A 15,863-nucleotide genomic window follows, 5' to 3' on the forward strand; every position below is an offset into this window, starting at 1 on the left:
CTGTAAGAGGTTGAAGGCAGGGTAGTCAGAGCACCTACATTCCCAACAGGTGGCTCCACCCTCTCCCAATTAGCAGTATTGGGAGCAGGTGTGGAGAGCCACACATCTGGAGCTGATCTCCACCTCTCAAGGGAGACAAAGGGTGCAAAGTCTATTAACTTGCATCCGTGGTTGCAGTCGAATAGTCCAAAAATCAGCTCCTATTGTCTATCCCTTGACCTCTGAGTGAAACGTCAAGGGGTTAAGGGATAGTGGATAGGAGAATTCAAAAGGACTTAGGAGAAGAGACTGCGGTACTTTAGAGAATCTGACTGCACTTTCACTATCCAATGTGTTTATGATGCGCCAGCGGACGTCATAAATGTGCATCTGCTGCTGTGGGGAAACTATGGAAACTACAGTTTTCTATAGCGGACTACAACATGGATATTTAAAAAGAACGAGGGATTACTGTAAACTCATCTAGAGACTCTGCACCGTGGTCTGATGCTGTTGTTTTATGCTTTATGAACGTGGACAACAGAGAAACATATTCTTCATGACCAAAGTTGGAATTGAAATACAATTTTCTCGGTCATAATCGGTTGTTTCCGTGAACGGCCGAATGTTGTGTGACTGCAAATGCTGCGGCTGCAAGGCATTGTGTGGCAGCATTTTCTCCTTTCGGTGAGGGAGGTCCAGTGGTTCCTAAGCTAAAGGAGGTTAGAAAGGAAGTTTGAAACCTCCTTTCCTATCATCTAGAGCAGCGGTTTTCAAAGTGTGAGGCGCGCCTCCCCTGGGGGGCGCCAGAGAGCTTCAGGGGAGGCGCAGAGTGAGACACAAAAGAACGAGAAAAAGACGAGTAAAGTGACACTTACCCAATTGTGGCTGTCTGTGGAGACCGAGTTCCCCCACCTCGCCAAAAAGGCTGTAAAAGTGATCATTCCCTTCACCTCCACCTACCTGTGTGAGTGCAGGTTTTCCGCAAGTACCGGTCAAGGCTGCAGCCAGAGGATGATCTATGTTTATTCCTCTGTGCATCAAAGACGCAGACTCATTGTTCCCACTGAAGTAGGGGTGAGTGTAATAAGGAGGCAAAGTTGACGTTCAGTGTGTTACCGGGAGCATATAAGGATTTATCCACCATGTTGAAAATGTAAAAAAAAAAAAGATGTCTTGAGAACACGGCGTGCGGAAATATACGGGTCGTGCTGCAGCTAGATGTGCCTGTCCTCTGTAAGAAGGTGTCGGCGACTGACATGCAAGGAAGAACGGCTGTCCACAGGCTGTTCCAACTTTAACAACTGTATTAACTTCCAGGGTAGTGAATTGAACATGCAATTGTAATTGGGTGTGTGGTATATTTTCATGCACGGACACGCATGTTCCACAACACACAAAACTGAACAACACTCAATTTTCCGATCAGCGTCCTTGCGATCTTGTTATAATAACAAGTGCACGTTACTGATGCAATATGGTTGAGACCATTTGGGCTTATTCTAGAGGGGTGCAAGGAATAGTCCAAGTATTGGGGGAGTTTTATACAATATGTTTAAAACATAAAAATAAAAATGTTTAAAAACGTTATTGTTTAATGTTTTAAGGAGGTGACGCTACTCAGCCAATCAAATTGGTGCAGTCAGCACGATAGATTCAAACACACACAGAGACATGACAAGAGGAGAGAAACAGTCGGAGTAATTTCAAATGGCGGAAGGTAGACAGCGAAAACAGAGCATTTAATCACATTTTCTCTTACTGGAACTCTTTGAAATGCAATTGAATACCCCTGCATTATAGCAACAACAACAATAATTATAATAATAATAATAATAAAAATAACAGCAATAATAATTGGGAGGGGGGCCGCGGCTGTTCTTATGTTCTCTGAGGGGAGGCTCACCTACCCACACTTTGAAAACCCCTGATCTAGAGAATTCGAATGGCACTTATCATGGCTGCCACTGAGGGACTTCCGGGTCATTTCACTCCGTTAGGAAGGTTCCTAAGCTAAACGGACTATTCGACTGCAGCCCCTGCGTCCCTCACTTGGGTCTTTTCCTTGCGTTTTAGTCCCTCCCACCAGGCAAACATGGAGAGAAGCAAGGAAATATGTTTTAAGAGCGATGGGACGGCCTTTCCTCGGAGTGTCACGTTAAGAAAATACGTACAGCGCCACGGCTTCCACCGATAAAATATTTGTATAGGCTATATTTATTGTCAAAGCATTTAATTTATTCATTGCTATCGGGATGTTAAGAGCATTCCATGGAATATAACAAAAAGTGTTTCTGAAGTGAATTACATACCCTACCTTTAAGCAAATTCCTCGTAGCCTATGTGTAAACCTGATTCTTTAATGTAATCAGTAACCTAATCTGAGTCGCAAAATATAAAGAAAATGTAGGCCTACCCTGATTACTTTCAATAGATTCAAACAATAAGTAGCCTACAGAACAGCACAGCCTACAAAGAAGAAATGAAATCGGATTATTTTACAACATGGCCCAACAACAATCTGCTGCTGCTCTGACAACCCTGATCGATCTTCAACCGTATGACCTCGGCTCACCGGTAATCCTCCGTCAGCGCGCACTCCAGACAACAGTAATGTCCAACCCCCCTTACACTTACTGAGAGCGGGAGGACAGCTTTCCCAAGACACTGATGGAGCTATTGTTGTGGATGTTTAGGGGGAGGGGTTGTCATCTGCACTGTACTACTACTTCCAGGATTGTCCAGACTCTTCTTTGCCCTCCCCCCTTCCTTACTGTATGCTTTATATATATCTCCTTCCAACTATCCATTAAAGGCATGTTTTCTTGCTTTGCCTTCCAGCTGTCTCAGCACTTTCAGGGTCAGTCATTACCAGCGAGTCCCATGAACAGTCGGACCCTCACTGGACCTTAGCCATTAATTGAATGCTGGGCAAACCTTACAATAGGGAGTTCCTACAGTCCTCTTCATCATTAAGCTGACGGTTTATGATTACAGGCATTTGAGGAGTGGTTAAAATGAGTACAACTGATTCATGATGAAAATGTATGGAAACATTTAGTTTGTTGGAATAATACATGTAATTAAAGTCAACCTTTCAGCTTTTTCAGTGCAGTATTTTTCTTTTATAAATCAGATATCAACCAACTGCATTCAAAACTAAAAAAACAAGATAAAAAGACCTAGTAGTCTCAATGAAAACCACATAAAAAAATCAGTCATTACGTCTACCTATAGAGATCTTTATTTTAAATTGTATTACATTGTCATCTTGCTAGTAATCCCCATTTTTAAAAACGTAACAGTCATTTGATGATTACTTATTTTAATGTAACTGTAAGGGAATACAGTAACTTTTTGTAATCCTGTTACATAATCAGTTACTCCCCAAACCTGTGGGTAATTTGGGCCAAAGGGCATCAAGTGACCTGGGTTCTCACAGCTCCTGCTAGTAATCCCAATTTTTTAGAAATATGCCAGTAAGGCAAGGTAAGGCAAGTGTATTTACATTGCACCTTTCAACACAAGGTTATTCAAAGTGCTTACAAAAATGAATCACATCAAGAGCATCCGGAAATAGTGCAGCGGAAACAAATGATAAAATGGCATGGCTAATGTAACTCTAATGCAGTGGTCACCAACCTTTTTAAGCCCAAGATCACCGACCTCGGCCGAGGTGAAAGGCGAGATCTACCTATTGCAGAAATGAGTGACAAAGACGGCCCAGACAATGCTTCCAATTTGAGGCCTTTTATATAGGCTAATGGCATCTGAATTACTGTTACAATAAAGGCTCCATAATCAGCTAACGGCATATAGGCAGGGGTAAAGTGCTATTGGGGGGTGGACCTCACCTCATCTAGGGGGGTCCGGGGGGATGCTCCCCCGGGAAGATTTTTTTTAAAATATTGAAGTTGAAAGCATCAATCTGGTGCACTTTGAGAGCAACATGAAGAGATCTATGGATACCTCTCTCAGCACCCATATGAAACAGAACTGTAAACAGATTTTCTTTTTCTTTATGGATATTTTATAAATCACTCCCATTTTTACATTACATTACATTACTTTTAAACTGTATTCTTGTTTTACTGCCATATAGTAGGCTATTTCATACCTGTTTTTCATTTATTCTCTTATTGTTTGTATAACTATAATGATCATATGAAGGTGTGCCGCGGAAATAATCTTTTGAATAATTTGTGACAAAACCGTTCTAAACACTCAGAGTCCTTTAGCTCACCTGAGCCCCTCAGTCTGACAGGAGAGGACTCTCCTCCAGCTTGTTGTGGAAACAGCTCCTTATGTCCGTTAGTGGAGCTAGCTAACCAGATGCTAACATCACGGTCCCCGCTAGCACCGGTCCCTCTCTCCCACTCTCTCTCCCTCCCTCTCTATCACACTAAATGCGCTATTGCCACACACACACAGAGCCGAGCTTGAATGACACAAGCACACGTGTATTTCCATGCAATCTCTGATTGGTCTGGTGTCTTGCCTCTGTTGCGTTCACAGAACACGGGAAATTACAGTCCTGCCTTTGTCTCTTGTGTCATGATGAGGTTCACGTAAAGCACGGTTAATGTATTATATTATTGAGGTGTCTCAAATATACGTCAATCAAGTGGCACCTGCTAACGGGATGGTGGATGATAGGTTTACATCTAAAAACATATTTTTCAAACATTATTATTTTAATTTAATTTGTCTTTCTTTTGTTACTTTTTTTTTTAACGGTCCGCGATCTACCCGCACCACACTCGCGATCGACCGGTTGGCGAACACTGCTCTAATGGAACACATTTATTTCGTATCCTGATTACATAATCCCATTACATGTAATCCTTTTTTCCCAAGCCTGACAAAAATACACTCAGTGCTGCCTGCGATCTGCCTCTTGTGACACAAATGTCCTTCCAAAAATCCATCCTCCAAAATCAATTATTTATTATAGGTCATCTTTCCCGATCCCCACTCTTCAGTCCACAGTCTCCTCCTGGCCTACTTCAGTCACACACACACACACACACACACACACACACACACACACACACACACACACACACACACACACACACACACACACACACACACACACACACACACACACACACACACACACACACACACACACACACACACACGTACACACACACGTACACATACACAGACAGACTGGCGGCACACATCGCTCTGTTTTCTTTACATCGATTGATCTGAAAAGCCTTACAACACACCTTCATGCTCTATTTCGTAGACTGACTGTCAATAAATCATGCAGGCCATTCACTGTGAATGAAGGGACATGATCCTCCTAGCCTGCTTTTATAAGTCTAGCACTTGTCCATCGATCAAATTGGTGGCATGGGCATCACTTTGTTTGAAACGTTTTTGAGACACTTTAGCACCGGTTTGGTTGCTTGTTGGGCCTATCAACTTTATGAGGTGATAATGTCAGGGTTGTGTTTGCACCTCACTGAACATACTGAAACATTGACTTTAATTAAATGTACCATGTCAACGCATTTCACATAACTGTATTAGGTTAGCTGAAAGCAATACTATTAGGTAGAACCTAACATTTTTTATTTAAACTTATTGCAAAGTTTCATTTTCATCCCTGCTTGTTGCACTTCCTGCAAGTGGCCCAAAACATCAAACATTTACCCATGTATATTTTTTACCAGATTCTATATACAAATCGTTGCTTGCCCCCAAAATCCGCACATGAAAAGGCTTAAAATACTCCTGAAATAAAGCAATTACAAAACAGTGCAAATGGGCCAGCCATGGTTTAGAGCAGGGATGGGCAAATGACAGCCCCCACCTCCTCTTTTTGCGGCCCTCAGATTCATTTATAAACAACGTAATTTTTTTTTTTTTACTTGTAGTACTGATACCGTCCACTAGACTCCTAGTTACACTGAACAAAAATATAAATGCAACACTTTTGTTTTTGCTCCCATTTTTCATGAGATGAACTCAAAGATCTAAAACATTTTCTAAATACACAAAATAACCATTTCTCTCAAATATTGTTGACAAATCTGAAAAAATCTGTGACAGTGAGCAGTTCTCCTTTGCCGAGATAATCCATCCCACCTCACAGGTGTGGCATATCAAGATGCTGATTAGACAGCATGATTATTGCACAGGTGTGCCTTAGGCTGGCCACAATAAAAGGCCACTCTGAAACGTGCATTTTTGCTTTATTGGGGGGGTCTGGGGGGATCCGAAAACCAGTCAGTATCTGGTGTGAGGGTTAGGATTAGGGTTGGGTTAGGGTAATGTTGTGAATCGAGTGGCCTATGGTGGTGCTGGTGGGATTATGGTATGCGCAGGCGTATGTTATGGACGATGAACACAGGCCACTCGATTCACAACATTACCCTAACCCTAACCCTAACCCTAATCCTAATCCTAACCCTCACCTGCGCAATAATCATGCTGTCTAATCAGCATCTTGATATGCCACACCTGTGAGGTGGGATGGATTATCTCGGCAAAGGAGAACTGCTCACTGTCACAGATTTTTTCAGATTTGTCAACAATATTTGAGAGAAATGGTTATTTTGTGTATATAGAACATTTTTTAGATCTTTGAGTTCATCTCATGAAAAATGGGAGCAAAAACAAAAGTGTTGCGTTTATATTTTTGTTCAGTGTACATACGTACTGTACATGATTTCGTTCGGCAGCCAAATACTGCGCAATAATCTGTGACACGTTTGTGTGTATTGTGTTTGTTTCCTGGGAAAACACCGGCTGTTGTTATGCCTGCTATGACGTTAAGTTAACGCTTGAAATTATGCCTTTACAAGCTTCAAAGTTGTATTTATCATCTGAATTTGGCAAAACAAGTTTAATATTCTAAAAACCAAGACTTTGTTTATTTGAAATTAGATGAAAACAAACTGTCACGGACAGTGGCGTAACAAGGTTGTGATTGGCCCCGGTGCAAATATTGTTTTGTTGTCTTCTTGTATCAGTACTTTACTCTACTTATTTTTCTGACGACTTTTTACTTTTACTTCTTACATGTTGAACACAAATACCTGTACTTTCTACTTCTTAAATGTTCCAAACAGACTGGTTACTTTAGTTTGAATGTGTGTTTGGTGGCGTGATCATTATTATTTAGAGTCATTGCGTGCCTATTGATTTGAACACGATCCGTGTATCAATCATTTCCTGGTCTTCTCTAAAGAAAGGGACCAATGAAAACGTTGTCATGTTGCCGTTGTTGAGCATGGAAACATTCATTAGCTAAAAAAGACATTATTGTTCTATTAATATAAAGGGAGGTCAGTTAGACTATTTTTAAACACGAGTATCTGTACTTCTACTTGAATAAAGGATGTGTGTACTTTTGCCATCTCTGTGTGTGGTCAGGATCAGCAGTGTAGTGAGCCAACACTTCCCCTCTGTGGACAGGCAGTGTAATGTCTGAGGACAGTCTGGAACCATGCTGTTAACATCCTGTTGTTCCACTGTCTGACCTGTCACTGTCATAAATGGTTGACTGTTGTCTTTAAGACGTATGTAAAAAAAAAGAAGGCACGTCACAGAGAACACACAGTTACTATCAGATGTAAAATGAGCAGCAATAAACGGGCATTTAAAAAATAATGTTGTATATTTTTTATTGTTCAAACTTATATTTCACACTGTTCATGTGTATCCACTAGAAGTAATTATTTGTATTCTATTTTTGTTAATCCTACTCTGTAGAGATGAAGTGAAACGTAAGCACTTTCAGTTTCTACTTTTACAAATTCACACAATATAGATTATCATGTGGAGAAAAGGATTTTGTCAAATGTAACTTTTGGATAAATTATGTGCACCACATTCTTTACATTTATTACTCTGTACTTATAATATAGAAAAAAATGGAATATATCGTTATTGTCATCATACAAAGTATAACGACATTTCTTTGGCATCTCTCACTGCAGTAATACAAATATTTATAAAGATTGTGGTTGCAGTCTTTGAGGGGTGTGTGTGTGTGTGTATGTGTGCACTGTTGTTATAATGTGCTCTGAGGTTGGACAGGGATGGGACAGATGGAGGCCACAGCTCTTTTATTGTATCATTACGTTGTGACCTGTAGTGAATCCTGTTTTAGGTTTTTATTTCTTGGTTTAGAAGCTAAACTAGGCCAAAGGCATCTTTCCATTTTAAAGTGTTGAGACCAACAATCTAAATTGCACTTTTTACTAACGATTCTGTGCAATAAAAGCCTAATTTTCATTGTTTACTGAAGGCAAAATAAAGCAAAAGTAGTGAGATTACATTAGCAAGGCTATTGTGCAGTTGTATGTATTTCCTCCTAACACATACGATTTGAAACCTGTGTGACATAACACAGCCTATTACAAAATTTGAAAGAAAAGAAGAGCTGTGACCTCATCAGGCCCAATCTTCTTCTGTTGTCGGGCTGTTAAAGGACCCACTGAATCTTTCATGTGTGTGGCGGCGGGGGGGGGGGCATACGAGTTCAAAGGGAGGCCTTGCTTTGTACATTACTTGAAATGTTTCCATTATATCTCCACACTGAATATTCTACAAAGCTTTGCTTCAAAGACACATCATTATCATGGTCAACAGCCTCCAGGAAGCAAGATAGAAACACACACACTTACATTTTCATGTGAGATTACACACGCATAAAGATCTACAAGACGTTTTTTTATTAATTGAATTATGTAAGATATTTAGGATCAGAAATGACTTTATTGATAGGAAAAAATGCCTTTCACTCAGCATATGCAGGCAGCAGCCTATATATACACCAACATTGAAACACATGAGCACATACTACAGTTTAAAAAAGCAGAAAAAAAATCTGAGCTGACAGAAAATGCTCCGTTTTAGTTTAATACACACAGTTAAGGTCACACACGCTATGTTATGAACAGGTTCAAGCCTGAATATTAGATACTAGTGTTGACTGGCAGGGCCTCTCATTGTTCTGTTGTCTTACATAAATAATACACTTAATTAAAGTAAAAGTAAAAACATCTTGTATTTATTTGCATTTATTTGATATTGCGGTAATCATGATAAAAAGTAATCATATTTTGATACTCAGATTAGGTTACCGTTTAAATTACATTCAGGTAACTAGTAATTATAATAGGCACTTTTAAAGTAACCCCCTCAACCTTGTTTATTATCACTATTATCACTCTGTATACATGATGTTGTCACGTCTCGGAAACTTATCATGAAAGGCTATTCTTTATATTAGTTTTGTCATGTCCCTTTATTCTCTGCCCTCTGTCTTATTGTAATAAGTATTCCTCCTCTCGTTTCAGAACTCCATGCTCCCTGCCCCTATGTGTCTCCTGTGTTCGTGATTAGTTTCCCCGCCCTGATTGTTTCCACCTGTTCCCCTCACCTTGGGTATATATTGTGTTAGCCCCCACCTGTCCAGTGCCAGTTCGTTTCTTATTCATGACCACGTTCAAGCCTGCTCCATGATCGTATCCCGTTTTCTCATGCTCACGATTATTGCATTTAATTTTTCCTCGGAAGAGTGATTTTGTGTTTCTTGTTTTTGTTACTGTCTAACTTCCAGTAAAGTCTTTATTTTTGAATACCACCCGAGTCTGAGTCTGAGTTGTGCATTTAAGTTCATGCCTCAGAGTTCACCCCTTGACAGATGTTGTAAATTAAGACTCAATCTCAGGTCTATATATAAGTATATATTATAAAACGGACAAGTCAAATCAAGCAATCTGATTGGTTCTTAGCCGTGATATACTGAGCGTATACCACGGGTAGAATTGTAAGTTACTTTTCACAGCAAGTCAGTATCCCTCCGCCTCTGAGAAAAACAGTATACCGTTGGGCTGAAAAGCAAACTGCATGCAGTTTGCTTTTCATACTGGAACAAGAAAGCAGCGGAGAAGTAACGGGGCAGAAGCCCTCCTTTTTTACGCAGCGGTCTGGACATAGACATCAAACGGCAAAACATATTCAGTGTGCAGTTCCTTTGGCATTAGGGCAGGGATATCTAGATACTTTTGAAGGTTTAACATAATGAATTGTGCTACTTTTAAAGCAAGCAACGATGTTTTCAAATCTGTAATCAAAGAGGTCCGCAAAAACGCTATCGACCAATCAGATTGCTTGATTTGACTTGTCCGTTTTATAAATATATTTAAATTTCTTCCGTTACGAAACAAACTTACAAAGCATAAAATGGAAACATTTAAGATTAACTTCGACCTCCGGGGGGGTCTTACTATAGTATAGAGGAGTGGATTGAGCAGTGCCTATCTCCAGAAAAAAAAGCACCTAAACTACGACATGCAGAGCTACGTGAAGAGCAGGTAAACCAACTGGAAAAGTACCACCATTCAAAAGCTTTCTGATGCGGGTCTTGAAACAAAGCAGAGAAATTATGACCGTTAGTGGCCACAGGTGCGAAAGCTCTCTCCAGAGCTACTGGAAGCCCAATCTCGGGGACCGGAGAAAGTGGAGCAATATTCTCGCCACACCAAGCAACAGCCTCGAACAACCTCAACATATACAAGTGACCACGTAAGCCATGTTACTGATGCTGGACAGTTTTTCGCGTCGGGCCGAACCACGCCCCTTAGCTGTGATATAATGAGCATATACCACGGCCTGTCGTGAGCTATTGCTTAAATATACAATAGGTCTTATCATTACTTTGGCGCAGTGAACTAAAATCAAACACTGAAGAGCTGTGGAAGAAAACAAAAAAAAACATTGTTGTTTTATCCATCATTATGGCCAGTTAGTTGTGTCGACTCAGTTTAAGGAATCCTGTCTGGTGGAAGAAACAAAGCACATTTACTCAAGTAATATACTTAAGTATAAGGTACTTTACTTGAGTATTTCCATTTTATAATACTTTATACCTCTTCTCTTTTACATTTTGCAAGCAAAATTGTACTTCTTACCCCACTACATTTATTAACAACCATGGTTCCCTTCCAGGTTCAGTTTATCAATACAATATAAACCAACTAATACATTATGATATACAAATATGGACTACGATCCCCAATAAAAAGTCATTAAAGTTAGTTCCACCTTTACCAACTGCAAAATATACAATTTAATGTAATTTGATTATAATCCAGAAATGTAATTGTAGTGATACATCGGTAATAAACAATGTAAACATTGTAGGTTAGGCACCTCTTCAAGTTATAAGTGTAGAGTGCATAAGGGCTTATAATATATGGTGCAACTATATGATGGCCATCCTCATGCTCCATCATTTCCTTTCAGTTTGTGCAGACATTTTTGGGGGTTTCAAACATTTGTTACACAGATCAGGAGCCAAATTACATTTTTTACCCCCTCCAAATTTCCACAATAAGACCTTAAAAAATGATAGAAAAAGTCATCCTGGGATAAAGGATCATAAACTTCTGACCTTTTCTTTAGAAACCCACTTACTTTCAATATGTCAAAGAAAACCATGCTGAATAATATAATATTGGGGGGAATGAAAACCCTCTTTAATGGTCACACATGCAGAGCACACAGCACACACAGTGAAATGTGTTCTCTGCTTTTAACCCATCCTAGTACTAGGAGTCTAGTACTAGGAGCAGTGGGCAGCTATTGTACAGCGCCCGGGGAGCAATGGGAGTGAGAAAAATGATCTCACTGCAACTGGGACCAGCATCATTCCACGTTGGACTCATTGGATCCACAATAATCTCAGCTTTCAAGTCCTACCCAATTTCCCAGGACTGCTTAGCGATTTCTAGGATGCAGACATATGCAAATACACCGTTTACGACTTCTGGTTTTCCATGGAGCCAGATATCTTGAGGTGAGTGGTTAATGGACCCCTGTGAACACGGCCATGCCAGTTTTTAACTTTGCCAAAAAGTTGCCTAACTTTTGAGCATTACATTGTGGAAATGGATAACTTTCTCATTCATATGATACCAATGTCTTCACTGTAGCTTTCAAACATAGTCTACGCAGCCTATGAAATACAGTTGTGTGGGCCTCAGGTGGTTTAAAGTGAATAGTCCACCTTAAATGTAGAAAAACCCCTTCATAACTGGTAAATTGATCATTTCTTCCCATTCGTGAGTGACTTTCCAAATGTAGTTTTACATCCTGTATGTAGAAGCCTACTGTTTTTGTGTAACATCTGTATTTAAATGTTCTATTTACATCAAGCAAAAATAAACCTGTATCTCTGAACTTTGAGTTAAATATACCTGGAAGAATCTCTTTGAATAGTATGGTGTATTTAAGGTCATTTTATATTGCAGACACACACAAAGCAGAAAGTAGTAAATATTGGTAAAATAAAAGGAATGTGGACCCTTTCAAGCCCCAAAAGGTGGCAGAATTGTTTTAATAAGTCAGAAAAAGAAAGATCTTAAATAATAACACGCTCATGTTCAGTAAGTTAGGTAACTTAATTAACTCTTATGACCAATGGAAAAAAAGAGATGAATAAAATGTGCATTTTGCTATTAAAAACAACCACTTCTCGTTATTTCGCTATTGAGAAATGTATGGTTCTTTGAAGCAAAATCCACAGAATATCTAAAAAAGGCTAATTCATCACGCTGAAACAAGGCCTAGAGCAGCACTTCCTTTGTTCACGAAAAGCTGATATGTTACAGGTTCTTAGTGTCATTCCAAAATAATCTAACTAATAAATATCTTAAAATAAGATCAACATCAAAAATATGACCATGAATATAAAATGTGATGCTGATGTTTGAGGTTGACGTCTCTTTCTTTTAAAATCCATCAAATCTGTTCAGCTTCTGATTCGTTCATGGTGCATTTTTTTATCCCATTATATAAGAAGATGACCTGTGGTAGTTAGAAGAGGATGAAAACACACCAACAGACTGAGAAAGCAAACACTCCGCCGAGGAAGAAGAATCCGTTAAGACATTTTGCAGAAGAACATTCCAAGTCACAGCACTATTCCTTTGAACACAGAACGTGTCAAAGCAAAGTGTCCATGAGACGTCGGAGGAGTCTCCTGTAAAAACCACTTCAGTTAAGTGTCTCCATGGAGGTGCGTTGTGTCGTAGTGAGAGGGATGGACTCAGGGTCAGTCAGCTTCCTGCCCTCACTCACCCACACTCCCGATGGGGGGGGGGCATCCCACACGGACCCCTCAGCTCGTGGTCACGTCAGATTTTGGCAGCAGCTCCAGACTCTCAGCAACTTCCCCCAACTCATCCAGCAGCTCCGTGAACGCTGGCCGTCTGAAGCACTCCACCTGAGGGGGGAGAGGAGGGGGAAGGAGACGAGGGGGGAGGAGAGGAGGGGAGGAGGGGGATAGGGGAGGGGAGAGAGGGAGGAGCGATCTGGTTCTTAACTTGGCAAAAAGAGAAATACAACCATGTTGAAATACTTTCCTGTTTTCATAACTATACTGAAGAAAAAAAGGAAAAGTCTATTATATTTGACTTAAAAAGAGGTGGAAGTAGCACTAAGATCTTGTCTGCATTAAAGTGTTATCAAAACTAGTAAAGGTGGAACTCATTTCAATTCCTTTATTTTCTGCTGGGTAGTTTGTAATATAATCCAGGTGTAACTAAAGTCTGATTTAATTGTTGATCATATTGTTTAACATTAATCTATATCTGCAAAGTAACTAAAGCTAAACTGAAACCATCCATCCATCTTTTCCCGCTTATCCGTGGTCGGGTCGCGGAGGTAGCAGTTCCAGCAGAGAGCCCCAAACGTTCCTTTCCCTGGCCACATCAACCAGCTCTGACTGGGGGATCCCAAGGCATTCCCAGGCCAGCGAAGAGATATAATCCCTCCACCTGGTCCTAGGTCTACCCCTTGGTCTCTTCCCAGCTGGACATGCCTGGATCACCTCCCTAGAGAGGCGCCCAGTTGGCATCCTTAGGCATCCGGATGCTGTCACCGGTCCACTTCCTGCCCGCCGCCTCTGCAACGCCTCGCATCGAATAATAGACTTCAATCCTATTTAGAGCGGAGCCCAGCGGCGATACGCTTCTGAGCCGTAACGCGGAGCGTCTCGTGGAATAGCATACATTGACTAGAGTGGCCGTGATCCTTGCGGACTACGCCTCGAAATCCAATCCATGTACAGTTGCAAGAAAAAGTATGTGAACCCTTTGGAACTACCTGGATTTCTCCATAAATTGGTCAAAAAAGTCCGTGACTTTTCCTGAAAGTCTGTTATGTAGCACCCTCTGTTGTTAACAATTGTCAATATGAAGTCAGATTGAAAAAATCACCAAAAAAATGCCATGTATACCTATATCCGCAAGCGGGTAATATTTACCTGATAGAAAATGCAGCTTAAAACATGACGTGTTGCTATAGCAACACCTTTTGTCTACTGCAGTTTCTTGTAGATAGAGGTAGATTGAGAGGGAGAGATAGATAGATAGATATATTGATATATTGATAGATGGATAGAGAGATATATAGACAGATAGTTATAGATAGTGTAACATCTTGGAGAATACAAGATCTTGGATGACTGAGCTCACGTTGAGGACGTAATGCATGTGTGCAGGTTACGTGCCAGTTGAATAAAGATGGACACTCGGAATGAGAGAAGTAGTCCGCGTCGTCTGCTAATTTAGACAATTATATGTCCATAGAACAGAACATTACAGATAGATCGATAGATAGTTATAGATAGAGAGATAAAGAGATGTGTACCTAAACAAAACACAAGTCTAACACCAAGCGTTTAAATCAGCACTCTTATCGATATTTTATACTTCATGCAATCTGCACAAACTATGAAAAGCTGAGAGTCCACAGATTCTATTGGTATACGTTTCATCCCTGTGCGATCAAAACTCACTGTTCTGTATTATAAATAAAAGAACATTGTATCTTGAAAATCAATAGCGGGTACATTTTACCCGTTGGCGGTTTGAGGTATACAGCGACCTCTGGCGGTTCTAGTGTTAAGCTAAAACCACACAAACAATTATATGTTTTTATGTTTTTATTGAACACACCATGTAAACATTCACAGTGCAGGGTGGAAAAAGTATGTGAACCCTTGGATTTAATAACTGGTTGACCCTCCTTTGGCAGCAATAACCTCAACCAAACGTTCCTATAGTTGCATATCAGACCTGCACAACAGTCAGGAGGAATTTTGGACCATTCCTCTTTACAAAACTGTTTCAGTTCAGCAATATTCTTGGGATGTCTGGTGTGAATCGCTCTCTTGAGGTCAAGCCACAGCATCTCAATTGGATTGAAGTCAGGACTCTGACTGGGCCACTCCAGAAGGCGTATTTTCTTCTGTTGAAGCCATTCTGTTGTTGATTTACTTATGTGCTTTGGGTCGTTGTCCTGTTGCATCACCCATCTTCTGTTGAGCTACAATTGGTGGACAGATGGCCTTAAGTTCTCCAGCAAAATGTCTTGATAAACTTGAGAATTCATTTTTCCGTCGATGATGGCAATCTGATAATTCCAAAGGGTTCACATACTTTTTCTTGCAACTGTATATTACAAACAGGATTGGTGACAAAGTGCAGCCCTGGCGGAGGCCAACCCTCACCGGAAATGGGTCCGACTTACTACCGAGGACCCGGACACAGCTCTCGCTTTGGGAGTACAGAGATTGGATGGCCCTGAGTAGAGACCCCCTCACCCCATACTCCCGCAGCACCTCCCACAGTAACTCACTGGGAAACCGGTCATACGCCTTCTCCAAGTCTACAAAACACATGTAGACCGGATAAGCATACTCCCAGGCCCCCTCCAGGATCCTTGCAAGAGTAAAAAGCTGATCTGTCGTTCCAGGACCAGGACGGAATCCGCATTGTTCCTCCTCAATCTGAGGTTCGACAATCGGCCTGACCCTCCTCTCGAGTACCTTAGAGTAAACTTTCCCGGGG

General features: G+C 40.7%; 1 protein-coding gene across 2 annotated transcripts in view; it reads right to left on the reverse strand.

Moving 5' to 3' along the window:
• Positions 1–7,675: 7,675 nt before the first annotated feature.
• LOC307043283 (dual specificity testis-specific protein kinase 2) overlaps positions 7,676–15,863 on the reverse strand; it is a 53,960-nt gene continuing 45,772 nt past the window's right edge. For both annotated transcript variants that reach the window (XM_079687643.1, XM_079687642.1), the window contains one exon: positions 7,676–13,234. In XM_079687643.1, the coding sequence (XP_079543769.1) occupies positions 13,130–13,234 (105 nt within the window). In that variant the 3' untranslated portion in view covers positions 7,676–13,129. The remainder of the gene's footprint in view (positions 13,235–15,863) is intronic.

This window comes from Notothenia rossii (assembly GCF_949606895.1).
Source record: "Notothenia rossii genome assembly, chromosome: 6".
NCBI lineage: Eukaryota > Metazoa > Chordata > Actinopteri > Perciformes > Nototheniidae > Notothenia > Notothenia rossii.